The 25,363-nt window shown below is 42.5% G+C and overlaps 1 protein-coding gene across 2 annotated transcripts; it reads left to right on the top strand.

Moving 5' to 3' along the window:
- The first annotated feature begins 1,071 nt into the window (after positions 1–1,071).
- LEO1 (LEO1 homolog, Paf1/RNA polymerase II complex component) lies at positions 1,072–11,766 on the top strand. Of its 2 annotated transcripts, none has more exons than XM_061347406.1 (12): positions 1,072–1,176; positions 2,089–2,814; positions 3,091–3,198; positions 3,937–4,031; positions 4,416–4,561; positions 5,955–6,039; positions 6,381–6,475; positions 6,759–6,893; positions 7,453–7,588; positions 7,877–8,063; positions 8,329–8,426; positions 11,498–11,766. In XM_061347406.1, exons 1-12 carry the CDS (start codon positions 1,119–1,121, stop codon positions 11,597–11,599), a joined length of 1,971 nt encoding a protein of 656 aa, XP_061203390.1. In that variant the 5' UTR covers positions 1,072–1,118; the 3' UTR covers positions 11,600–11,766. The 2 variants fall into 2 exon arrangements, with proteins under 2 accessions (XP_061203390.1, XP_061203391.1); XM_061347407.1 differs by having other exon boundaries at positions 3,094–3,198.
- Positions 11,767–25,363: the final 13,597 nt, after the last annotated feature.

The raw sequence follows: 25,363 nt of genomic DNA on the forward strand, positions 1-25,363 counted from the left end.
TGGTTCAAAGCTAAGCATAGAAACATACCCTATATTCCAAAGCAATTACCTATTTACTTTTGTATTTTAAAGTAACAGCCTTATTCTCTCTACAGCTTGAATAATACTGTTTGTAAGCTACAAACGAGCAAGTGTTCAATTTAAATTTCCATTGAGGAAACATGAATTGAGTGTTTTAGCATATCAGCACTATATGCTGTCAGATTGTAAACCAGTGACAGTTTTGGATGATTAAAGTACTGTATTCTTGTTGTGGTTTGGGGATTTTGTTTGGTTTGTTTAAATGTTACCTTGACTTGCTGAACATTGACCCTTGTGTTTATGTTGTTACTTTCTCCAGTAGCAAGGTGAATGCCCTAATGGCATTTGTGGAAGTAAAAGGCTACTGCTGGGCAACTCAGTAGTTCACAGAGCAGGCAGCAGGAAGATGAGTTAAGAGCCCCTAATGGAGTTAACAGCATATTGTTCATGCCTGCTCAGTGCACACAAGAAGAAAGGGCGGGGCACGACGTTAGGCTGCCTTGTGCAGCCTTGCGGCAGCCACAGTTGGCAATGGGGGCTCTAGAGGTGCAGGCATCAGGTTATGCTCCCTGTGTCGGACACACTGGGTCACTGTCCGTGTCTCCGGTGAGTGGGCAGTGCCTCACCCACAGAAATGGGTGGGTTGCGCTCATCTCCATTCACTGTCAGTGTTAAACAGGAGCCAGGTCCAACCGCAGCGTGGTCGCTAAGCGGGGAATGGGTGGAGCGCTTGTATGTAACGGCGATAGCGTTAGGGCAGGGTGACCTGTACTCCGCAAGTGCGGGCAACGGGAGGTCGGAGTTCTGCTCCAAGCCTCGGGCTCTGACAGGCCCTATCGTGTAGCTGCAGCCACATCCGCCCTCACCGTTTCCTCGCGAGGACACTGCGTTAATAAATGATTCGCGGGGAGGCGCCGACACGCGTTTACCTCCGCTGCCATCGGTAACGGCCGCGGCACCCGGCCCCTTTAAGAGGCGCCCCCCCCCCTCCCGGTTTGCCTCAGCCGCCGGCGCCGCGCCACGCTCCGTAGTCGCGTCGCTGCGTGTTTGCATCACGGAGCGGCGCCGGTGGTGTGGCGGCGGGCGCGCGGGCCGCCATGGCGGACATGGAGGATCTCTTCGGCAGCGACGCGGACTCGGAGGCCGAGCAGAAAGGTGCGGGGCGCCGCGCTCCCCTCGCTGCCCGCCCGTCCTGCGGCGCAGAGTAGGCCGCGGGGGCCCGCCGACGGGCGGCCCGATCGGGTAACGGACCGCTGCGGTGTGCCCCGGGCCTCCGCTGCGCGCCGGCGGGGCTGGGCGGAGCGCAATGGACCCCGCTCTGCGGTGGCTGCGGTGCTCCTATGGCCGCGGCCGGGGAAGCGGGGGGTAACAGCCACAAGCAGAGCGCGCTTTGGAACGTGATAGCGCCTTATCGGAGCGCTGCGGGCGCGGGGAGGTGGAGGCATGGGGGGTGCCCGGTTTGCCCCTCGTTATCTTGAGACTCTGTCCCCATTGTCCATGCTGAAGAGCTGTCATCATCCTGTAAATGAAAACAACACACGGAACAGCTCCCGATTTAACTCATTTGTATGTTTTTAAAGTGCCTGTGTCAACTTCTGTAAATTACTTTGCAAGGCAAGTGTTCCTTTTTTCCCCTGTTTGAAACAGCACCTGCCAACCTCAGCATTCAAGAGCAGCTCCATTGTAACAGGCGTGTCAGGGTACCTCATATAGCTAGCTTGGGTGAAAGGCATGATGGCAGGTTCACGTTTGTAGGATCTCATATGCATGTATTTATCTATTTTAAACCATCAGTATTTCGAATTTTATTTTCGTTTGTATAATTGCTTATTCAATAGCTTCTGGTTTGAAACTATGCAGCACCCATCATTTTCATTGTGTCTTTCATTGGCTTTGCCTTTATTAGACATTCTATTTTACTGTTTTAGGTGACTTTTATATGTCTTTCTTAACATTCATGGTAGGTTCTCTCTCTGGATTTGGTGGTTTTTGTTTGTTTTAAAGCAAAGCCCAGCATCTTATGTGTATCCTTGTGGGGACATTTAAAAAGTGATATTTGCTTTGCAGATTCGGACTCTGGATCTGAATCTGATTCTGATCAGGAGAACGCTGGCTCTGGTAGTAATGCCTCTGGAAGTGACAGTGACCAGGATGATGATAGAGAGGCAGTAAAACCTAGTAATAAGGAGTTATTTGGAGACGATAGTGAAGATGAAGGGGCATCCCATCACACAGGGAGTGACAACCATTCTGAAAGATCCTACAATCGCTCTGAAGCTTCAGGACATTCTGAGCATGAAGATAATGATCAGTCGGATGTGGACCAGCACAGTGCTTCAGAAGCTGCTCATGATGATGAGGATGACGATCGCGGGCATGGGTCTGATGAAGGCAGTCATCATTCAGAGGGAGATGGCTCTGAAAAAGCACATTCAGAGGATGAGAAGTGGGGCAAGGAGGACAAAAGTGATCAGTCAGATGATGAGGAGAGGCAGCAGAACTCTGATGATGAGGAGAGACAGCAGAACTCTGACGATGAGGAGAAAGCACAGAACTCTGATGAAGATGAAAGGCCGCAGGTATCTGATGATGAGGAAAGGCTCCAGAACTCAGATGAGGAGAAAATGCAGAATTCTGATGATGAGGAGAGGCCACAAGCCTCAGATGAGGAGAAGATGCAGAACTCAGATGATGATGAAAGGGCCCAACACTCTGATGAGGAGAAAGTACAGAACTCTGATGATGATGAACGGGCCCAGCATTCTGATGAGGAGGACCAAGAGCACAAATCTGGTAGGATGGAATGCAGTAGTAATGATTTGCTTCTGGTTTGATCTCTCTTTATTGTTTCAATTATATTGGCCTGAAAAGATTCAGGCCTCACTGTAAAGGCGTTAATCATGTACAATAATCATGTACTTTCAACTACAGTCATCTTTGTCGTGTTTTTTTTTTTTTATGCAGCACTTTTAAATTCCTTTTCATCTGAATCAACTTTATTAATACAAAGGAATTTAAAACTATGTGGAACAAAATATTTAATATGCTGAGAATAATTGTGCTCCTCAGTAGAGTCTGCGAGGGGCAGTGACAGTGAAGATGAAGTCCTGCGAATGAAGAGAAAGAAACCCATTGCTTCAGATTCAGAAGCAGACAGTGATACAGAAGGACAGAAAGGTAAATGGTGGCATTGTTCTGTGGGGGTTTGGTTCCTTTAATCCCCATTTTAAGCATGACTGCTTACAGAACTTGATGAAATTGATAGTGCTCGAGAGACTGTAACTGCAGTGCCATGGAAATAAGAAAACAGCACAGCAAGAATTCTCTGTGGGGAAGTACATGCTGTATTTCTCCTAATTATCTCTAGGTGGCTTTATCAGGGTTTCTGTTTTCTCTATGAGAGACAGAGTTTCTCTTTTGTGGATGTTGTTTCACACATTTTTACTGATGGTGTTAAGAAATGATGCCTCTAATCAGAGCAGCCCAGAGAACCCTTTCGGGTTTGTATGATGTTTAGCTGGCTGAGAAAGAGCTGTTGACTCTTCTGAAAAGTAAAGCCTTCAAAACATGTTAATGAAGTTGCTGGTGACATATATTTGTTTACTTGAGGAAAGGATGATCTTACACCCTTAATTCTTCTGTTGACATTTTTTGACTAGATTCTCTTACTTGATAGAGCCTTTCCAGGAAAACATACCTTGAATCCTCAGCTTAAAAATACAGGGGAAGACTGTTCTTCAGGATAAGAGAACAGTATGGGCTTCATAAATATTAGTCATTTCTAACCTTTGTAGGTGATTTTAAGTGCAATGAAAGTGAGGGATGTGTTAACTTTTTTTCCTGTAAGTGTGCTTGCATATAGGGGTGTGTGTATACATATATGTGTATTTTAAAATAGCATTTTTTCTGCTCAAGAGCATGCAGATGTCATGGATCTGTTTGGAGGTGCAGATGACATTTCATCAGGGAGTGATGGAGAAGAGAAGCCACCAACTCCAGGGCAGCCCATTGTGAGTAGATTTGACTTTTGAAATAAGTCTGAAACATGCTGTTCCACTCTGAAATGTATAAGGCTAATTATGGTAATATTTTAGTGAAAAAGAGTAACAGCATTAAGCTGAAAACTTTATGTCAGCTCCTTTACTGTTTCCTTACTGTATTTTGGTCTCTCAGATTTACACTGGTATTTGCAATCACTTTTAAATGGCATATGAAAATGCTGACTTGAATTGCTTTCACTGAAAACTTTCGATTTCTTTTACCCAAAGCTTCCTGATCTCTTTCTCTGTGCACATGGATGACATTTCTTTAAGCTAATGTAAGTGCTTACTAAAGCAACAATTGCCAGGTAGATGTATTTTCACTTATGCTCCTCTTCTGTTTTTCTTCATTAGGATGAGAATGGACTGAGTCAGGAACAACAGGAAGAAGAGCCTATTCCAGAGACTAGAATAGAAGTAGAAATACCAAAAGTAAACACAGACTTGGGTAATGATTTGTATTTTGTGAAGCTGCCCAACTTCCTTAGTGTGGAGCCCAGGTAATTGAACGTTAAGTACGTGCTTGATAAGGTTTTTTTAGTGGGTCCCTATACTACTTTTGATTTAGTAATACAGTTAAATATGTTGGCCATATTTAAAATGGTTGACATTGAGATGCACACTTTTGGTTGTGATCAGTCAATAGTAATATATATTGCTGTTACTTAATCAAGTGCTGAGTGATTTCTGATGAGCTTGGGTTTCAGCTTGATTTAATAACCTTTTGTATTTGAAATACAAACAAAAATATGATTTAACTGAAAGCATGTCCTATTTCCGTTGAATCTTAAACATAGGTTCAGGCTCCCAGATGTATAAAAGCTGAATGGGCAGCATCTTTATGCACTTTTGAGGGATAAAAACATCATTTTCAATTTTTGAATGAGCCCTTATTTGCAGATGCTAAATGTGCTGTTTAACTATGAAGGGGCTGGTTACTCATTTTCCTGTTTACCTTACTAAAAAATTTTTCTGGAATTCATAAGGAGAAACGAAGTCAATTATTAGAATTGTTTGTGGTATTAGGTTTGGTCCTAAATTCCACCTTCTAGCAAAGTGCTGTCAAAGCCCTCTCTTGAAGTGTTTTTGTGAAGCAGATTCACTGCACTGCTTAACTGATGTCTTGTTGTGTAGCATTGGGTTTGTTGGACAGTAGCTAAATCATTCTTCCTGGCTTTCTTCTGTAGACTTTCAGGAGAGAACTGTTAAGAATCCAGTTAGTGGCTCTATTCAGAGAAATCCTGGGGAATTTTGGGGGTCACACAGGACTGAAAATAGGACTGTACAGTAGCAGAGTCTTTATCACTTCTCTCCTTTGCAGCAGTCTGGAAACCATTAGGAAGGAGGCTAGGGAATGACCTTCCCCTACTCACACCCAGCCCAGTTGTCAGGTTTGTTGGAGGAGGAGAGGAAAACCAATCTCATTTTCCTTTCCCTTTGATGGGGTTTGAGATTCAAATTAAAAACAAATGGCTAAGGTTGTCCTCTCAGAAAATCCCTAATTCACCACATTTATAAAATGGTATTTTTCTTTTTATTTTCTCTGTACAATATTGTATAGATTTTGTTCCAGACCCTAACCTTATTATCCTGATGCTAAGGAAACAGTATTTTCTGAGGCACACTTGCTTTCTTTAGCTAGAGCCATTTAGGGGGTCTGAATGTTCAAGCGGCTGTAATGGATGGTAGTGAAGATGCTTGGGCAGGCCTCCTGTGGTGTTGAATCAATGCAGTAAATGACATTACTGCAGAAATGGCTGTCTCACAGCTTCAGTGCCTACTGTTGTGTGCAGTGTATGATTTCAGCATTTCAAGCACCTGTTATTTTCACAACTCTGGAATCATCTGGATTAATTTTTAGAAGACTAAAGACTATTATGTAATTTATTGCAGACCTTTTGACCCCCAGTATTATGAAGATGAATTTGAAGATGAAGAGATGCTTGATGAAGAGGGTAGAACTAGGTTAAAACTCAAGGTATAGTGTTAAGTTTCCTTATATCTTTTACACTAATCTAGACACTTTTCTTCAAAGTCTGTTTCAGGTGTTTTAGAATGGTGTTTTGAGTTTTGGTTCAGATTATGAAAGTGTGGACAAGGTCAGCATTGAGGAGAGTTGGTCCATTCTAGTAATAAATAAAAAAAGCTTTGCAGCTGCATTTCCCCTATAAAAGCAGTACCTTTCACTTTCATTTCCTTGCATCCTGCAGCAAATGATCTAGCCTTTCTAACTGTAATTACTGACCTGTACAGAGTATATTTTACCACAGTCTTCCTTACTGTGAGTTCGAAGCAGTGTTTTGTATTTTTTTCCCACAGGTAGAAAACACAATACGATGGCGGATGCGACGAGATGAGGAAGGGAATGAGATCAGAGAAAGTAATGCACGGATAGTCAAGTGGTCAGATGGAAGGTTAGTTTGGACTTTGTGCTGTTCAAGGAATACAGTTGTTATTCCAGTGAAATGCTCTGGCTTGCAAAATTGGAAGGTCAACAAATCTTGATACCACTTCTGCACAGCAGTAATTCCTTTACTCTCACTGCTTTGGAAATGTTATGCTCTGGTTAGTTTGGATTGAAATATAATTATTGGCTGTATTTGAAAAGGAAACATGAGGCTTTCTCCATTTAGAAATGAGGCAAAAAATAGGCTGTGGGGGCCTTATCAAATAATTGATATATGAATCTCTTTTTAGCATGTCTCTTCACTTGGGCAATGAAGTCTTTGACGTGTACAAGGCGCCATTACAGGGAGATCACAACCATTTGTTCATCAGACAAGGGACAGGTCTACAAGGACAGGCTGTTTTCAAGACAAAATTAACCTTCAGGTAAATGTGCTATTCTGTATCAAATGTTGATACTTCCTATGCAATTAAGTGCTGTAACTGGTATATAAAGATTAGAAATACTACTTTCTAAACTTGCAGAGTGTAACTGTTTAGTAAGGATGTGCTATTTTCCAAAGTCAGTATTTCAGTAAGATTTTCCTAAATCAGGTGTTCCTGTTTGAAAGGTTAATATGCCATTCACTGCACTATGCAGGCTACATGTATTGTTTTATATATATTTTAATTTACATTTTTAAGTGTAGGTCCTCATCTGAATCAGAATATTCTCTGAAATTAACCTTTCATCTGATGCACAGTCGCTGTCAAGATGATGATTACATCCTGGGCTGTTGATGTGAAATGTGAGGATGATTGTTTAGGCTGGACTGCACGTGCTTTGTTGAGAGAGGAACTGAGGTCCCCAGTAGCTGTTACAATGCACATAAACAAATAATAATAAAACAAGGATGATGTGGAGGTGAATCTTTGAAATCTTAAGTATGCTGGTCCAACTGATGTTTCTTGAAGAAGTATTTAACCCATAGCTATTTTTTAACAGGCCACACTCTACAGACAGTGCCACTCACAGGAAGATGACTCTGTCTCTGGCAGATAGATGCTCAAAGACCCAGAAAATCCGTATTCTGCCAATGGCAGGTCGGGATCCAGAGTCTCAGCGGACAGAAATGATTAAGGTATTGCGGCAGGGAGGTCTCTTATCTGATGATTTAATCTAAAAAATCACAATCCTAATATAGCTGAGCATTTTGTGACTTTATGAAAAACTGAGTGTATTTTGGAGTTACAGACAAGAGTTGTTAGCCATGGGTGCTTAACCTTACATATTACAAAATAAATCAGTACAGCAGTCTTCACACTGCTGAAACGTTACTTCAGAAGTTAGAGTAGAATACAAGTTCCTCTTGAGTTGGTTTCATTTGTTTTTTTTTTTCCCTCAATATATTCCTTGTTTCTTTGGACAGAAAGAAGAGGAGAGGTTAAGAGCTTCCATTCGCAGAGAATCTCAGCAGCGAAGAATGCGGGAGAAGCAGCATCAGCGTGGTCTGAGTGCAAATTATTTGGAACCTGATCGCTATGATGAAGAGGATGAGGGAGATGATGCAATCAGTCTAGCAGCTATCAAAAATAGATATAAAGGTGGCATCAGAGGTAATAATAAACCTTAACAGTATGTAAGTAGGGCCTGTGTGATTCATATGGATTAATTTCTTGGGAGAGTCCTGCTAAAGTTGCATTTTGCCAGTTCATTTGATACATGAGCAGACGTGAGTTGAGTTTGTGTAAGTTTATTTTGTTTCCTCTGGACTTGGATTTTGCCAGCTTTCTGGGGGACTAAATGTGGGAGAATTATTTTTGATATTACCTCTTCCGCACCATTTCAGCTAAATATTTGTCTTCTAATTTTTTCCTGCAGAGGAACGTGCTAGAATCTACTCTTCTGACAGTGATGAAGGCTCAGATGAAGATAAAAATCAAAGACTGCTCAAGGCAAAGAAACTTACTAGTGATGAGGTAAGAAAAGGGTTTTGGTCTTAAGCTTCTAATTTTCAGTCAGGAACATTTCTTGCATTAAATCTGTTTTTTTTAAAGCTGAGACTTTTGTAGTTTAATTTCTGCTTTGATTAGTGTATTATTTGACTTGGCATGCTTTCCATGGCAATTAATCACCAATTTCTTACACACTGCATCAGTTCATAGACCTGAGCGATTCCCAAAGGAGGTCACTATTGTTATTGCTGATTTAAAGATGGAAAAAATTATGCAGTTATGTAAAATGACTTTACCAAAATTATGCAGGAAGTAAGACGAGTTAATATCTGTATCCTAATGCAGTGTTACCTCCTAAGCTACATGGTCCTCTCCTGTTTATTATGTAAACAGCAGAAGCATTTTCACATAGCATTTCTTCACTTATTAAACAGAAGAGCTAAAAAAAAAAAGAGTAAAGTAGAAGAGTTAAGATCCATTGCTACATAAATGTTATCCATCCCCAAGTACTATCCTAAACATTAGGCCATGGTCAAGTTAACTGCTAGCTACAGCGGTAGTGCTGTTTCCTCTTCTAAAATTGTGGCTTATTGGTTCATAATTTATCACTGCTGGGCTTAAGCAGATGAATCTTTGTGTGCATCATGTCTTGAGGCTTAGTTCATTTCAAGTAATGTGACTTCTGACAGAGCACTGCAGTGTATCACTTTCCAAAATTAATAGATGCCATTTCTGAGATTAAAACTTAACTAGCTGCATCCAGTGGCAGAAGTGGAACCAGGAAGTAGATGGACTCTGTCCTGTATCAGCTGTACCTGTGTAGTCTGTTTTCCTGACACTTGCTTCTCATTGTAAAATGCCTCTGTGGCAAAGAGCCATAGGGCTTTTATTGTATACCTTGGGAAGCTGAAAGAAGAGGGAATTTTGGAATTCATGACAAATGGCAGTTGATGCTGGCTTCCCACTGCCCTGTTCAAGAGGGCATTGGATTGGGTCAGGTGTTTGGCCTACTTGGTTTTAGTAGCCCAGGAGTTTGCTTTCCTTTAGACATCACCACTTCTGTACTACTGTAATCTTGCTCTTGATCAGTATAGTGCAGCCCTGAGTTGCAGCTGTGCTTGCATTGCTCTCAAGCCAAGATTGGCTTAGGAGTGGCAGTTTGGACACACCTGGCTCTGCTGATAAGCGCCTTCACTTATGTGGCAGAATCATAAATACAACCTAACTTAGGTAACAGGCTCTTACTACTACCTTGTAGGCATGAGAGATGTTTCTACATTGGCATGTTAGTTTGATTAATCTTCCTGCCCTGTTTTGCTGTTTGTCTTTCAGCTGATTTCCTACAGTCACCTCTAGTGTGCTATTTTAATAGCTGCTGAAGTGGCTAAAACCGTATCCTTGAATTTTAGAGGTTTCTGCATTATAGCCTCTCCTTAACAGGTCTAGTCAACAGTATTTCTCTGCTGCTTGAGGAACAATAGCCTCCATTTTAAAATTAGATGACTTACAGGTAATATTCCCATCAGGGCCACGGAGGGGTGCTACAGTGTTATGAAAAAAACCCCAGGATGAATCATGACTGCTTACTTTCCGTTACCACGTAGGAAGTATGGTATTTGTAATATGTATGCACATACATGAAACACTGACTTCCTCATACACAGACTTTTATGTGCTGTCAGTCAACAATACAGCACAAATCTTTGTCCTGATAATTTGTTACCATTACTGAAAACATCAGTCTGCTATGAATACATTTTATCAGCACACAGCAGGTAGTTTTACTGTTACTGTAGTTAATGGGCATATTTTGTTAACCAGGAAGATGAATCATTTAACAATAGCCTGGCTAGATTACAAGAGAATGCTTGTTCTGAGGAAGAAGCTATCATTGAGATTCCCACCCCTGCTTATAGCTGTTTCCGTGCTTAAAATTCCTTTCCTAGGTTCTCACTATGTTAAGTTAATATAGAATAAAATGCTTTAAATAAAAACCATTAAAGTTCTGAAGCTCCAATAATTTGTTAAATTTCTGAAGCTCAGTCTTTGCTGCTGCTTAAAATCTGAGCAATATGTGTTGCTTTAAAAAGAAATCTACCAAAAAACCCCACCCCAAACCAACAAATGCAGAAAGGGATGAGCTGAAGGCATTTTTAAAATAGTCTTTTTAAACAATAACGGAGTTACCTCTTGTACTTCATGTCAAAATGGATGAGTTTTACATTAATAATTAGTGATTTGTAGTTTGATTACACATTTTCATTGCATTCTGTTTTAAAATGTTTGGAAGGAGGCTTTAAACTGAGCTCATGTAAATGCACATGGAATAAAAATCAATCTGTTGACACTATATTTATTTGCTAAAAATTGGACATCCAGCCTATAAAATCATTATGGTATTGCTTGCAAACAGGTAACTAATTCAGTAATTTGAGTTCTTTTGACTAGCTCTTTGAAAACTCCTGAACCATTATATTTCTTGGAGTGTAAACTGTAATGTTAGTTCTCAGTACTAGCAATTTCTCATCAGTCTTCTTCCTGTATGCCAGAGAGTGATTAAGTTGCTGATTTGGATTAATTTTTTTAATGAACAAACAAAATGCTTACCTGCTTACTGAACTTCTTCTTTGCCTCAGTAGCTCTGATTTAGGGCCTACAAGTTTTGGTAGTCTGAAAGCTAAGCAAAGCTGCCTGAAGGGAAAGCTTCTACATGTTGAAAAGTTCACTACAAATTCTAGGAATTACCCGTGCTTGTAAGACTTACTGAGAATGATATTGCACATTCCATTAATCCAGATTATGACATAAATCACTTCCATGCCATAGTTCAGCTTGAAGCTGATATGGTTGCATGTTTATTGATGTAAGCGGAGCTGCTGATGTATTATGGACCCATTCAGGTTGGGCCTTGATATTGGTAGAAAATGTTTTCTGAATTTAAAGTACTGATCCATAAGCAGTTCTGCATCACAGTACACAAAGTGGAGAATAATTGTGCTCTTCTTACAAGAAAGACATTGAGGTCTTTCTGTTGTTCTTCTGAGTCTTCTGTTTAGCTTGAAGTACGTTGAGTTTTGCCCTTTTTTTGCCTTTAGGAAGGTGAACCTTCTGGAAAGAGGAAAGCAGAGGATGATGACAAAGCAAGTAAGAAGCATAAGAAATATGTGATCAGTGATGAAGAGGAAGATGATGATTGAGGAAGCACACAAGTTGATTTTTCTTTTATATATATATATTTATATATATATTGTACAGTTCTCTTACACTGAAGATGTAAGTAACCATAATGGGGTTATTTTGATAAAGGAAAATTCCATTGAAGTCTGAGTTTCTGATGTGAATAAAGTTTTTTGACTTCCTTTTACTTTTTAAGCTTTTTCTCTTACTGCAGCAACTGTTGCACCAAGGATTGTCGCAGTGCTGTTTGTTATCTCAAACAGTACATTTCAGTTTTGAGAACTGTAGTAATTGATTATCCAAGTGAATTAATCAGTGATTTTTACTGTATTCTTCAGGAGAAAACATTCTAATATTTATAGAATGCTTAAATGGAAAGTTTGCCTGACAAGGGTATGGTGATTTTAGCTTACGACTTGTATGGAATGGTTGGAAGAACATATGAGTGGTACAATACAATTCTGGTTTTCCTTATTTTCTGTTGACTGTGGACAGTATATCAATATCCTGGTATATTTTGATGACTAAAAATGTTTGTTACTGTGTTTGAGTAAGCTGTGAAGTTCCTGCAGTTAGGCTAGTTAAATCATCACGTAAGACATTTAATTTTCGTGCATTGAAGCCCAGAATGAAAATCCTTAATATTAATGCCTGAGCATTAATAATAATAACAGTAAGAATAGGCACATGCTAGTGATGTAAATTTCAGAGAAAAAGCACCTATTTAAACAAAAATAAGAAATTTCTGCCCGCAGAGATGAAAGTCTCCTTTAAAAGGTGAAATGAGCCATAATGCAAAAATACATCCTAATAATAGTGGCTCATAATCTCTTATAATCCTTATGGTGCTATTTCCTGTTGTTCCTGCTTGGTTTTATAAATAGATTTGTTTAGCTGGGAAGTCACTGGAGGTGACTGGACAGAATCATTGCTGCTTTTACACTATTTCTAAACACTTTATTTGATGATGCAATTCCACTTGTAAAGTGGGGAAAGGCTACAAGAAATATCTGAACTTTTCCATGCTTTCTTTCCAAGATGAAATATCCCAAATGTAGTTTGTCTCACTGGTGAGAGAGCATTCAGATGTTATCTGTGTTGCTTTTTTAACTGTCTTTACACACAGTCCTATGGAGTTTGATGCGACTTAAATAAGGTAACAGAAAGAAAACAAAGCTAGCTTAATGCCTTTTTAAAAACAGTAGAAGGCAAGTGCCTCAGCATTTTGCTCATGATATCCTCTGGTTCTTTGAGGTGCAGCTTTCAACTTGGACATTTTGGGGTTGTTGTCTTTAATTAGGATAATGGCTTATCAAAGTGCTGTACCTCAGTTTCTCCTGCCTGGAAGGTACAGGGAATGTTCTAGCTGAGGTAGGACAGAGCTCTGTGTTAATGTATTCTGCTGAGCAGCTGACTGCAGTGTAGACATTTGCAAGGATGATAACAAAGTGAAAAATACCAACTCAGGAGTCTGAGTGCCTGAGAAACTGTTGTGGGTTTTTTCTATAATTAAATTGTTATCTAAGAGTTCCTGTGCCTCTTTAATGTGCAGATAAAACCTTTCTCCATCTGCTGGAATTTTGACCCTGTAATCCTCTTAGCTCAGACCTCTGCTGGGAGACTGGTTCCTTACATGAGGTTACCTGCTTTCCATTCGTAACCTTCTAAGGAACAAGCCAGCTGCTTAGAAAGGGACTCATTCTGTATGGATGTAACATATAGTAATAAAAGCCTCCCAGATACTTCTCAAACAACAGATTTGCTGTATGGAACCACACTGCTATTTCACTGGTAATGTGTTTGCTTTTATGTCAGTTCAGTTAAATGTTGACTGTTTTTATTTTGACTACACTCCTAAGAGTGCAGATGTTTCAATCACTTTCATAGGTTTGAGGCTGACTAAGCCTTTCCTAAGTACTCCACTTTAGCTTCCAAAAATTAGGCTTTTTGTGGATTATGAAGATGAAAAGAAGTAATTTTTTTACACTGTTGTCCTTTGTAAATTGCTCTTTTACAATCTTCTTTAGACATGGAATTTTAGAAAATGTTTTCTCATCTTAAATTGGTTTAACAATCATCGTGTAATTAAAGTCACTTGAATGAACTTAGCCTTAGCCACAGTATTTTCATAGTTGTGAGTCTAATGTACAATTTTACTTAGCTCGAAGACAGTTTCTGCTGTCCCTTTTCCCAGCCTCCAGTATTAGAGAAGTACTTGGAATTGTTTCATTTTACCCAAATTAAACATATTAAGCCAAAGGTAAGAGAATGTGGATTGAACAGTGTTTACTCTTGTACTGACTGGTCAGAATACTGCTTCCAGAAAGGGCATGATTTGAACAACTTCCAACAGTGAAAAATTTCTTTGAAGAGCTGATACTAAGCTCTGTGAGTAGTGGATTTTATGGCTAGTGGCAGGATGCAGGATAAACTCTCTTGAAACAGTCACTGAAGGCTGCTCTTGGCTGTATAGTTTTGTGGTTTCAAGTATGTTTTTTAACTTTATCCTGGTTTCCAGTTGTTAATTGGGGTTTTCTTTCTCGTACCTGGTATCATTTTCCACCATCCACTTTTCTCCGTCCTGGCTGTGCAACTTGGCATGGATTTCATGTTTCAGCACACCTGATGGGTCAGGGAGTGCACACTGAAGGGAGCAGCTGCTCCTGCTGCCCCTCACTTCTAGCAGCAGGTTTGGCGATAGGTAGCCCAGCTCAGTGAGTCAACTTGCTAAAGTGCCAGGAAATGTCTTTTCTGCTGAGCTGTGTGTTCTGCCAGGCATGCCTGCAGGACTGACTGCCCTGCTGCCATGGGAGCATCAGAGCCAGCGCAGGGAGTCCATGAAATCAGGGAAGGGAGATCTCTTTGGCAGGGGTAAGCATTGACTTGGCTTTCTTTGAAAACTTACCCTGACCATACAGAATGAAGTGAATAGTTCTCTACTGCTGTAGCTGCCAGAGCTGGCACATTGAAAAGTCATCTGTGCCTCGAGGTGCTGCAAGGGGAAGCAGGACAGATCCTGTATATGGCAGCAAGATTTAGCACAGCTCTAATACGAAGCTGCAGCCTGAGGAATGTGTTAAAACATGAGATGGTGACTTTCCTATGAAGTCATGGGTATTTATTTCTCTGCTTGTAGGCACGGGGGACCTTAGTGTCAGCCCATTCTAGCAGAGTGCCTTTGTTCAACAGCGTTAGACTGCTAATGAAGCTCTCTGGGTGTTGAATGTATAGAGATTGTTAGGTGGGAATGATCGAGATGATCTGTTTCTGATAAAAGTCCTTCTGATTTTTGCTGTGAGAGGTACAATGTCTGACACTTGTGAAACGTAGGTAGGCTGCTGTAACGCTCAGGAACTTGCCTGTAACTTGCCTTGAAGTGCTTCTTGGAGAGCATGTGACTAATACCTGCTGTTGCCTAGTGATGCCCTTTGACTTGAGCTAGGTGTTCTTAATACCTGTCTGGACATGACAGACTTGCAGAAAAGCTGCGAGCTGGTATTGATTACCAGCTTGTATCTTTAATTGCTTTAAAACTCCTGGGCATTCTGGGGAATTGTATAAGCTAAGTAATTGAGAAAATAACAGAAAATGAAGTAAATCTTTGATTGTCTGACACAAAGCCTTTTGATTAAAAATCCTTTGAGAGGAATCCTTTTGAAAAGCCTTTTGGTTTCTTTGGGGTTTTGGTGGTGCTTTTAAATTTTTATGCTTTAAAAACCTGTATGAAGCTTATGGGCTGATACTCGGAAAAAGTCAGCTATTAATGTGGGAGCTTAGCTTCAGAAAGGAGGGTTTTTCCATTAAGGCTTAGTCTCGACGAAACGAGGTGGTAGTGCCAGTTTACCAACAAACGTAACTTTGTGTCTCTGGGTGATGTTGAAATTCACTGGGAAGCAGTTGCAATCATGCAGTTATTGTTAGTCATGAAATCGTATCAGTGTTGTATTTTATATTGTAAATTAAAGGTAAATAAAATCTCATAAAACAGTGGAAGTATTAAGTAACATACCCTCTTTTTTATATCCTTGACTGAGTCAGGTTATATCTCATATCGTTTCGTGTTTTTCCTGTTCTTTGCAAGATGCTTCAGTACGTAACTGTGGAGTTGGGGTGCTAATCTTAACCCAGTGATTTGGCATTTTTCTGAGGTTTTCTTTCCATGCAGTGTAAAGATACATGATAAGCATTCTGTACAGGACAGGTTCTTACAGTAAGATTCCCTACTGATCTTATGATAAATCCATTTTTGGAAAATAGACATGGATACCGAAGGAGCATTCGCATTTTCAACATATAAAGGAAATAAACATTAGGGTTTTGATAGCAGCAATGCCAGCCCTTCCATTCAGGTGTCTTCATTAACATTAACACCACTTCAGTTATTACCCTTTTCCATGCCCACCTTGTCACACTGTGTATGTCAGATCAGTAATGTGTCTTTTGGATTGAATTTTCAGTGTTGTTCCTCTCAGTACTGGTGTTTCTGGTGATTAGGAAAGGAAATGGGTATATTCTTCCTTTGGAAAAAAAGTGCAAAATATCTACTGTTGTTTTGAGAAGCATCGGTGCTCACTTACAGCTTCGTGTCTCATGATGAAACAAGAGGCTTAAATAACAAGGACAGAAATAGTGGAGTGTTAGCTTACTGACGAAAAACGTTTGCCTGTTGCCCTTTCCAACAGTTCTGTGAATTGCCTTGGGGTGTAGATGGTATTCCTCTTCCTGGAACTTACACCAGTGTGTTGTTGAACATAGACACCTATAGTCTAATGTAAATGCAAATTTGGGCCCAAATATATATGGATTCTTAAATCAGTCTTATGAAAATGACTAGAACGTGTTCTTATTTTGGAGCTAAGTGCATTTAGATCAACCTAGTGGGAGAACATAGGAAGGATAGAGTGCAGTACCTTGCAGTACCTGTAGTCATGACGTTTAATCCTGTATCAACCTCCCACATTTGAATAAAGAGCTAAACTTCCAGGTTGTAGTTTCAGGAAAGCATGTAAATTTTGTAACAGTCCAGCTACGTATGAATGGTGTGATGCACCCAAGATGGATATTGCAGTGGTCTGTAACAATGAATGGGAAGCAATTTAGAAGGGAACAACCTTCAAGTCAGCAAGTTGACTTGGCAGGCCTGTGATTTTTAAGGAGGGTTGACACTTGCAGAGTGTTTGGGCTTATGGGAAAGGATAGCCAGTCCAGGCTAAAGTATTGTAGAGATGAAATGGTCAGCTTCCAGAATCCTTAACTCAGTGAAATGCAGGCACACAGTCTAGGATTTGAAAGCTGTCTTAAGGAAAAAATCTGTCTATTGATCTAATCAGGCTGTTTAGGGCTGCTACAGCCCCTGGTGGGTATTTATGGTAGGCTTGTAAAAATGCAAGAAATGTGTTGTACAGTGGAAACACTTACTCAGCCTTGGCCTGTCGCTGTGTGACTGGGCATTGCTATAAAAACAGAAGAATTAATTGTTTCAGGTAAGAGGGGGGATCAGATTCCCTGAAAAAATTAGTTTTCTTAAGTGGGATGTACAAATAAGGCATGCTTGGGAAGAAAGATTAATATCTTCAGTAGAAAATACAGGAATTTGTTGCTAGCTGTTCTCTAAAGCTATCAAGACAAATTGGTCTTCATTTCAGCACGCAGTGATGTGTGCAGTTACAGGATGTGCCTGGTCACTGTCAGTATTAATTTCAGGTCTGTCCTGAAACTTCTCCAGTGATTTACAGAACAAGCCAGCAAGCAGCAATACAGGGCATATGGGCAGGTCTTGAATAGGGTCCATCAGAGCCCAGAGTGAGGAATGCAGCATCCTAGCAGGTACTGAGTTCTGTTGCCCAGTCAGCTTCTATGATGTTAAGTCCAGCTGATCACAGCACCCTTAAGGCATAGCTATCCACTGAGTCAAAGGGGGATACACATAGACAATATACTGATTTTTGTCTTGGCAGCCAGCTGACTTGATCTGGCTGCCCTTCCTCTGCAGAGGTGTTGGATAGGATGTTGCTGTAAATAGAAAAGTAAAATATGCATGTCTGAGTTTAATACTTAATTGCAATGGGATGAAAAAATCAGAGGGCAGGGGAATTAATATTCAAGGATAGCAGGAGCTGGCCTACATTGGCTGAAAGAGATCCAGAGCTTTCTGCAGCTCTGACTGCCCCTGTTCTTATCACAGAAGTAACATCTGTGCATCTATTTAGGTTATTTATGGTGCTTGTCTGGTTGATAATTAGGTTTGTGTCTGCTGTAACCATTTAGGTAATGTTTTCCCAGGATCTCTGCTGGCAGGTGGCTGATTTTCTGGGGTTTTTTAAATAGAGTGGTAGAAAGCTCCTTCAGAAGGGTCCCTTCCTGCCCTTCAGCTGGTGGTTGTGGTTTGATGCTGCGAACAGTCAGCTCAGTGCTCAGAGCTCTGTTTTCCCATGGTCAGTATACTGCATTTTCCTTTGGAGAGTTGTTAATTCACAGTTGCCTTGGGTGGAAGCTTTTCTTTTGTGAGCTGGGTGCTGTTTTCATGCTAGTGGCAGAACACAAAGAATTAAAACCAAAGAGTGGGAAGTTTCATATGTAAGCTATTGTTAAGGAACTCGTCCACAATGAGCTTTGGGAAACTCTTCAGAACTGTTAAATGCTGCAATTGCAGATGGGGTTAGGCATATAGAATAGCTCAGTTTGGAAGGGACCCGTAAGGATCATCAAGTCCAAGTCCCTGCTCCTCGCAGGACTACCTAAAACTAAACTGTATCTCCTAAGAGCATCATCTGGGTGCTGCTTGAGCTCTGCCAGTCTTGGTGCCACAACCTCTTCACCCTCTCAGTGAAGAACCTTTTCCTAATTTCCAACCTGAACTTCCCCCAGTGCATCTTCATTCCATTTCCCCATGTCCTGTTGGTGGTCACTAGTGGAGATCACTACCCCCCTTGAAGAAGGCTGGGATGAGGGGGCCCCTCTACAGCTGTGTGCAGGTCGAACATGGTTGCATCAGTGTATTGTTTGATTCCCTACCAATTAATAGTGAATGGACCATGGACTTTGCTTAAACGACTGATATTTTAATACTATCTTTAAATACTTCTTTTCCTTCTGAAGAAAACCTTGTTTAGAAAAGTTGCTTATTAGAGAATATTGATGGGATTTTCTTTGCCAAGAAAAATACACCGTGCTCTGTTGATGGGCTCCCTTTGTTGATAGTATGGCTGTGGGAGAACCTTCCTGTATCAGTAAGCAAGTCAAAATTTGAGGGGAGATAAGAGGAGACTGGTGATTTATGAGTACCATTCCCAGGGGTTTTATATATTCATATTTATGAGTATATATTTTCTATGTAATTCTAATGTCTCTGGACGTGGTCAAAAACTTTCTTAGTACCTACAGATGAAAACGCTTTTGGAACATGATTGCAAAGTGACCACACTGAAACTGAGAACATTCCGCTAATCTGTGGGTATGTTACCCTTTTGCAAATCTGGTTTGATCTCTCAGAACTAAATAGGATTATTTTGGCACTCAGGCTTTCTCAAGCACTAAACCTGGAGTAGGTGCTGGCATCTAGGAGGAAGCACCACGTATGTGGTTGTCTGTCTTAGGGTTTAGTCCTTCCATAGCATGAAAAGTAAATCTGTGAACGCTGCACTGCCAGGTTGAAGACTCGAGTCATTTGTAATTTGGCATTTCATTGGACATCAGGGCTGCCATTTCCTGTAGTTGTTTTCAACCTCTGCTCCTGTAGTTTTAATTCTAGGGCAACTTTTCCTTCAGTTTACCAGCAAAGTTTTTGAGTAAGCAGGATTATCTGAGCTTTTTCAAGTCATTTGAATGTCCTTAATACATGTGACAGTGACATTTGTTCAAGCCAATTCTGGATTGATGTCATGTGAATTATAGCAATGTGTAATGCACTGTGATTGCAATATGTTCAGTAGAAATGCTTACACCTCTGCATAAGTCACATAGCTGTGTAGAACAGCGTTTTTAAATCTCATTTCTGTCTCTGAACTTATTTGCAAGGGATCCATCCACCCCAGGTAACTCAGAAAAGCTGGACAGTTGGGAGTAGGCTGATGCTGGATGTGCAGAAGAGCTGATACTGCTGTTAAATGCTGAGGCTGCAAACTGAAGAAGGTTGAGAGTGCAGAGCTGGATGCTTGGGACAGTTCACGGTTCTGTATGTATGGATATGACAGTAGTTTGTATCCAAAAAACACTTGGCTGCATAGGAAGAACGTTTCCCAGATAAGCTGGAAGGAAGCTTTTTAAGGGAAGAAACTATTTTGAGATGTGTTTTATAAACCCCTTCCAAGCCTATCTTTATCCCTGGGTTTGGTTTTTCTTTTCTTTGCCTTCCTTTCACAACATCTCATTAAATCTCTCCAGACCTTCCTAAGCCGGACAGGTTTTTGTTGTTACACGACATTGTCCAAGGTGCACTGGTGGATCAGCTACTATTGCCAGAGCACTCGAAGTGAGAACTCTAACCCTTTGGTACAGTTGAGAAGAGAAGGTGTCACAATTGAGCTGGAGCTCTCTGGGAGCAGTTTAAGGCAGATGCATTGCGTGCTGCAGGGCTCAACTCGGAGCAAACACACTGGGGTTTTTCAGTAGACTGTGATGGTAAGATGTAAAGACTGCACAGCTTTCAGAAGTTATTAGAGGTTTTAGGTAAATCGGCTTTTGAAAGCCTTTGGGGTCCACCTTTTAGATGTTCCTTACATCAGGTTGTGTAAGTGTTTCAAAAACCAGAAAGCTTTAAAATGAAAGGAAGCCTGAAATAGATGGGGAAAAAATCTCACGTATTTTTGGAAGCAGAGAAGTGGCAGAACTCTTGGCAGGTGGTTAATCTGGCAGAGGGGCTTTGTTGGATGAAGCCATGGCTGTCTGAACCTGCAATGCTTGCAGGCACTGCCTGTCCACGAGCCATGCAGGGCCACGAGGGGGAAACATGCCAGATGGTGTGAGGGGAACGACGGCACAGGTCACACACACTTGTAGTGTGTATCATCTTGGCCTTGTACACAGGGGCTCATTGCAGCTGTAAGTCTGGGGGAAGCAGAACGCTATTTCTCACTCTTTGAGAAATGTGGTAATTAATGAAGAGTGGGCTCACGAATGAGAAAACCCAAGCATGCCCTGCCTTTCTATAAACACGCACTAATTACTCAGAAGTACACGAGTTGCCTGCCAGAAGGATGTGTTCTTCAGGATGTGATTCCAGATGGTTCTTTCTAAACCATATAAATATATGTATTTTAAAGCTGGTAACAAAACAGACTGTAAAATAAACTGAACACTTGCATTAAAAACCCCCCACATTTATGACACACACCAGTGTGATTTAGGCTGAGAAGTCATTTGGATTCACAGCAACACAGAGGTGCTTCCCCCGTCCGATGTGACCAAGCTGCTGTGCTGCAGCATTCGTGTGGATGCTCCTTGTGCCCACTGTCCCCTGTGGACCTGCCACCAGCGTGTCCTCCCTCGTTAGTCATTTGTTTGTTGCTCCATCTCGATGGCTGAGCTTTCTGGTGTATTTCTGCTCTTGCAAGGCAGGGTGTGCTTTTCTACATAGGAAATATTTGGCCGTTGCACAAGTTGGGGTCTGTTAAGTGTTTTTCGGACAAGGTGCGATGTTACCTTGCTCCGAAGTATCAGGTTATGGGAAAGATCCTATGAGTGTGTGGCTTTGGTAGCATTGGGGTTTAGCCTGTGTGTGAAGCTTCCCTGAGGCTCAGGTTGCGAGTTTAGGGCTGTGGTGTGAGATGGCAGGGGGGCCTGGTGTTGGATGGATGGGAGCATAGCTTACAAATCCTATGAAGAGTTTACCAAAATGTTTAGAAAGTAGGGAAATGTCTGTTGAAATATGCAGAACAGCAAACCTGTAATGCCAAAGCCCTGCAGTACAGAATACTGAGTGCTTTGGTCCTTGGGATGCTCAGCATGAAACACCGGTGGGTTTAGACTCAGAAGCCAAACCTGTTTAGGTTTGGATGTGGACCTCCATGCTCTGGGACAGGATAAACTTAGTGTAAGCCTTCCTGACAAACTTTAACCTGTAAATTCCCAGTGATGATTACACTATGTACCTGCCCCCAGTTTCCCAAAGGTTTCTGGGTCTCAGCTCACCTTTGCTGCAGCTTCAATCAGGACATTTCCTACTCCTAACAGGCAAGGGCAAGCTGCTGTTTTCGTAGGTGCTTTTTGAGCTTTTTTCTCAATATGGCAGTGTCTATCTCATTCAGCTGTGGGCACCAAGGTCTTGCTAGATCCCATTTGCTTGGACTTCTATTCCTGCCTCTGGGGAAAAAACCCCAACCAAACCATGTCTTAAGGCCTTACAACATAAGGTTTGTTGTCTGTCTGTCTGTCTGTGTGTGGGGAGTCTGTTTGGTGGAGATGAAGTAAGGCTGCACATTGCATGAGGTCATTTGGAGGTGGCGGGTGAAATATCTCTGTGCTTTGGTGTGACCCCTGATAATGTATTGGCAGAGCTTTGGTGTGAAAAGCTGGGATTGCTGCTTCAGGCTGGCTGTTACTAGTCCATGTTGCCGTTCATCAGTTTTAGGGTTTCAGAAGGGAACAGGGCAGATTAGGAGAGAGCAGCACACCTAATTCTTGTCTTTGGGCAGCTTTTTGGTCCTTGTGACCGGTTTCCATGGCAGGAAAGTACGCAGCTTTGGTTAAACCTGTTACGTGTGACTTTGTTGTTGCGCTCTGAAATGGTTCCTCTATTTCACAGCAGTGTCGAGCAGTGCAAAATCTGCTGTTGGCAGATAGCGAGTGGGTGTTGTGCCAGTGTTTGTGCAGAGAGGAGCTGCTCCGGCAGCCGAAGGGCAGCTGGCAGCTCTCCTGCCTCGTCATGCGCGCTGGCGTGCTCTGATTCACAGCACTGGATCCTCTGCTGGTCCGGGGTGTGCGTGTGTCCCCTTGGCTTGATCAGGGCTAGAAAATGAGATTGCCTCTGCGTGCACGTGGGAGGTGGGTTTGTGTACTAGTAATGCCGAATTTGAGGGGGATTCGTGTGTTGTGCTGAAGATCCCAGCAAATCCTGTGATTCCTCTTGTCCAAAGCCAGGTGCCTTTGGGAGCACACATGAAGCAGTGATTTTTTTGCTGCCAGATCTACCAAGGTGATCCCACAGGGGTTTCCATGGAGTTCAGTGCATGTATGGGGGCTTGTGGGCCATGCGTGCTCTTCCACTAGCAAAAGGAGTCTCATGATCAGTGCTGATCAAATCATCATCTGTTCAGTTCTTTCTTCTTCTGAAGGTCTGCTGTCTGTACAGTAAGAACAGTGGTGCACAGCCAGCACCTGGGGAAACGTGCAGCAAGGAAGGGGTTTGGGTTCTACAGGAGGGGTGTCCCTGGGGAACGTTTGTAGTAAAGGCCTGGTAATTTCCCCACAGCTAACCCCAGGCACTACTTTCTGCAGTGGAGGGATGCTCCTGTGAATGCCATTCCTGTGCTGGATGTGGGCACCCAGTTGTGTGCACCAGCCCTTCGAGCAGCCCCGAGGAGGTACCAGGGCAGCTATGCAGCCTGTGTCTTGCCAGGGCACTTCCTGTGCTTCACTGCTGCATTCCCCTTCTTTGCTTTGGGTCCTACTTCCCTACACAAGTCAGTACTGTTGGCTGCTTTCTGCTTGTCATGAATTCTGAATCCAAGTGTGTATTTAGCAATGGTTTTAATCTCTTTAAAACTGTCATGTCTGTTTCTGTTTTCAAGAGCAGCTCAACACTTTGTTGCTCTCCGACCTCCTTCCACTTCCCTGCCCTCTGTTGCAGACCGCTGAGGTGCAGAATCACTCTGTCTGCGACTGCTTTTAACTGATAATAGTTAATCAGCACCTTTTGCAAACTGGCCTGCCATGTGTCTTCTTTCTCTTGCTCTTCTGCTGGCCTGCTCTGTTCTCTTTCAGTTTGATTTATAGCTCTGCACATGGGCATGTTAATGGAAAAACCTTGAAGGGACAGATTGTGTATGCTCAGACTGCCACTTCAGCAAAAGCATGCATTTAGCTGCTTGGATTTCCATGTATGTACTGCATTATGGCTCAGCAGAGCAAGTGGGGTGTGCATTTAATTTAGTAAATGTCTTTCCTAACCTGTCACAGTGTTGCTCGTTTTCACTAGAGCATATGCTCTGATGGGGGCTGTTGATTCAGCAGAAATAATGATAGCCAGTAGAGCTGATCAGATGCTGCAGAAACAGTTTATCACATAAATTATTCAGTGACTGTTGCTGTTCCTTATCACGTAGTGTGTTTGGCCACTCGATGGTTGGTGCACTCGTGTGCATCAGCTCTGCTGAGGGGGCTTTTCTGCTTCGCTGACCTTTGGTGCAGGTACAAAGGTTTCCTGTGCTCCCCATAGGCGGTACAGGGAGGGACGTGAGAGCCCGGATGGTTGGTAAAGGCTTGTAGGGCTCCTGAAACAATTCCCGGTTGGAGCCTTGTAAGTGGTGAAGCTGTGGAGAGCCCCTGTGCGTGTCAGAGATGTCACCGCTCACTTTGGCCGCCAGTGCCAGTGGAAGGGGTCATTGAACGTGGTGCCTTCAGGTAACGCGTCCGGCTGTGCCCAGAGCTGGGCTTGCACAGCCCCTGGGGCTGGCGGGGCCCTGGGATGACCGCCAGCAGAAGGCAGTGGGGTCACTGGTGGTTCAGGTGCCTGCCCGTGCTGCAGCGTAGGGCTGGCACAGCTCTGCCACCAACAGACCACTTCAATGAGCCCTCATAGAATCATAGAATAGTTAGGGTAGGAAAGGACCTTAAGATCATCAAATTCCAAGCCCCCTGCCATGGGCAGGGACACCTCGCTCTAAACCATATCACCCAAGGCCTCGTCCAACCTGGCCTTGAACGCTGCCAGGGATGGAGCATTCACATCCTCCCTGGGCAACCCATTCCAGTGCCTCACCACCCTAACAGGAAAGAATTTCCTCCTTATATCCAATCTAAACTTCCCCTGTTTAAGTTTGAACCCATTACCCCTTGTCCTGTCACTACAGTCCCTAATGAAGAGTCCATCCCCAGCATCCCTATATCCCCTGCACTGCAGCTGTGCGTTCTTGCCCCTTGCCGCAGGGGCTGCAGGAAGCAGGAAGGTTAGGTTCAAAGTGTGTGGCAGGTCTTTTGTTTGGGTGAAGACATTGCGTGTCTCATGGTTTTTTACATACAGTTTGTTTGCTGCCGGATGTGACACATTCGTGCTTGTGTCAGGGCTTGTGGGGGTTGTGTTTTTTCCTGTTTCCTGGGCCAGGTAAGTTACTTAATGCTTAGGTTGATTAGATGAGTATAAACCTTTTATGACACTGATAAATGGATTATATATCAGATACTGAGGTGCTGTGTAAAATAGAGGGTGAGAAAGATCTTTTGTTATCTTCCACCTGTGGTTGTCCCTGTCACCTGCCCAGTTTGACACAGTCTTCCCATGGGAGCAGCCTTTTCTCTTCCCCAGTGCTGGAGTCAGTTTGCTGGAGCATCGAAACACCTTCTGATGCTGGCGGGTGGCTTGGGTGTTGATCTTGGTGAAGGCGGGCAGTAGCAGGGATGGGTACATTGGGAATGCCAGAGAGACCCCTGGAATTTGCTTTTTTTCCCCATAGGACTCTGTGTTGAATTGCATTGGCAATAGCTGGTTCATCCCTCCACTGGCTGCTGGGCAGTGCTTTTACTGTGGGAACATCTGTGGTGAAAATCCCAGCTTCCCCTTCAGAAGGGACAGAAGCTCAGGCCTGCCAGTCTCTCCAGGGTGATAACTGGCCTGTGCATGCTCAATTTGC

This window comes from Neopsephotus bourkii, unplaced genomic scaffold, assembly GCF_033783945.1.
Source record: "Neopsephotus bourkii isolate Nb327-2 ecotype Australia unplaced genomic scaffold, CSIRO-AGI_Nbou_v1 NB_318, whole genome shotgun sequence".
Lineage (NCBI taxonomy): Eukaryota > Metazoa > Chordata > Aves > Psittaciformes > Psittacidae > Neopsephotus > Neopsephotus bourkii.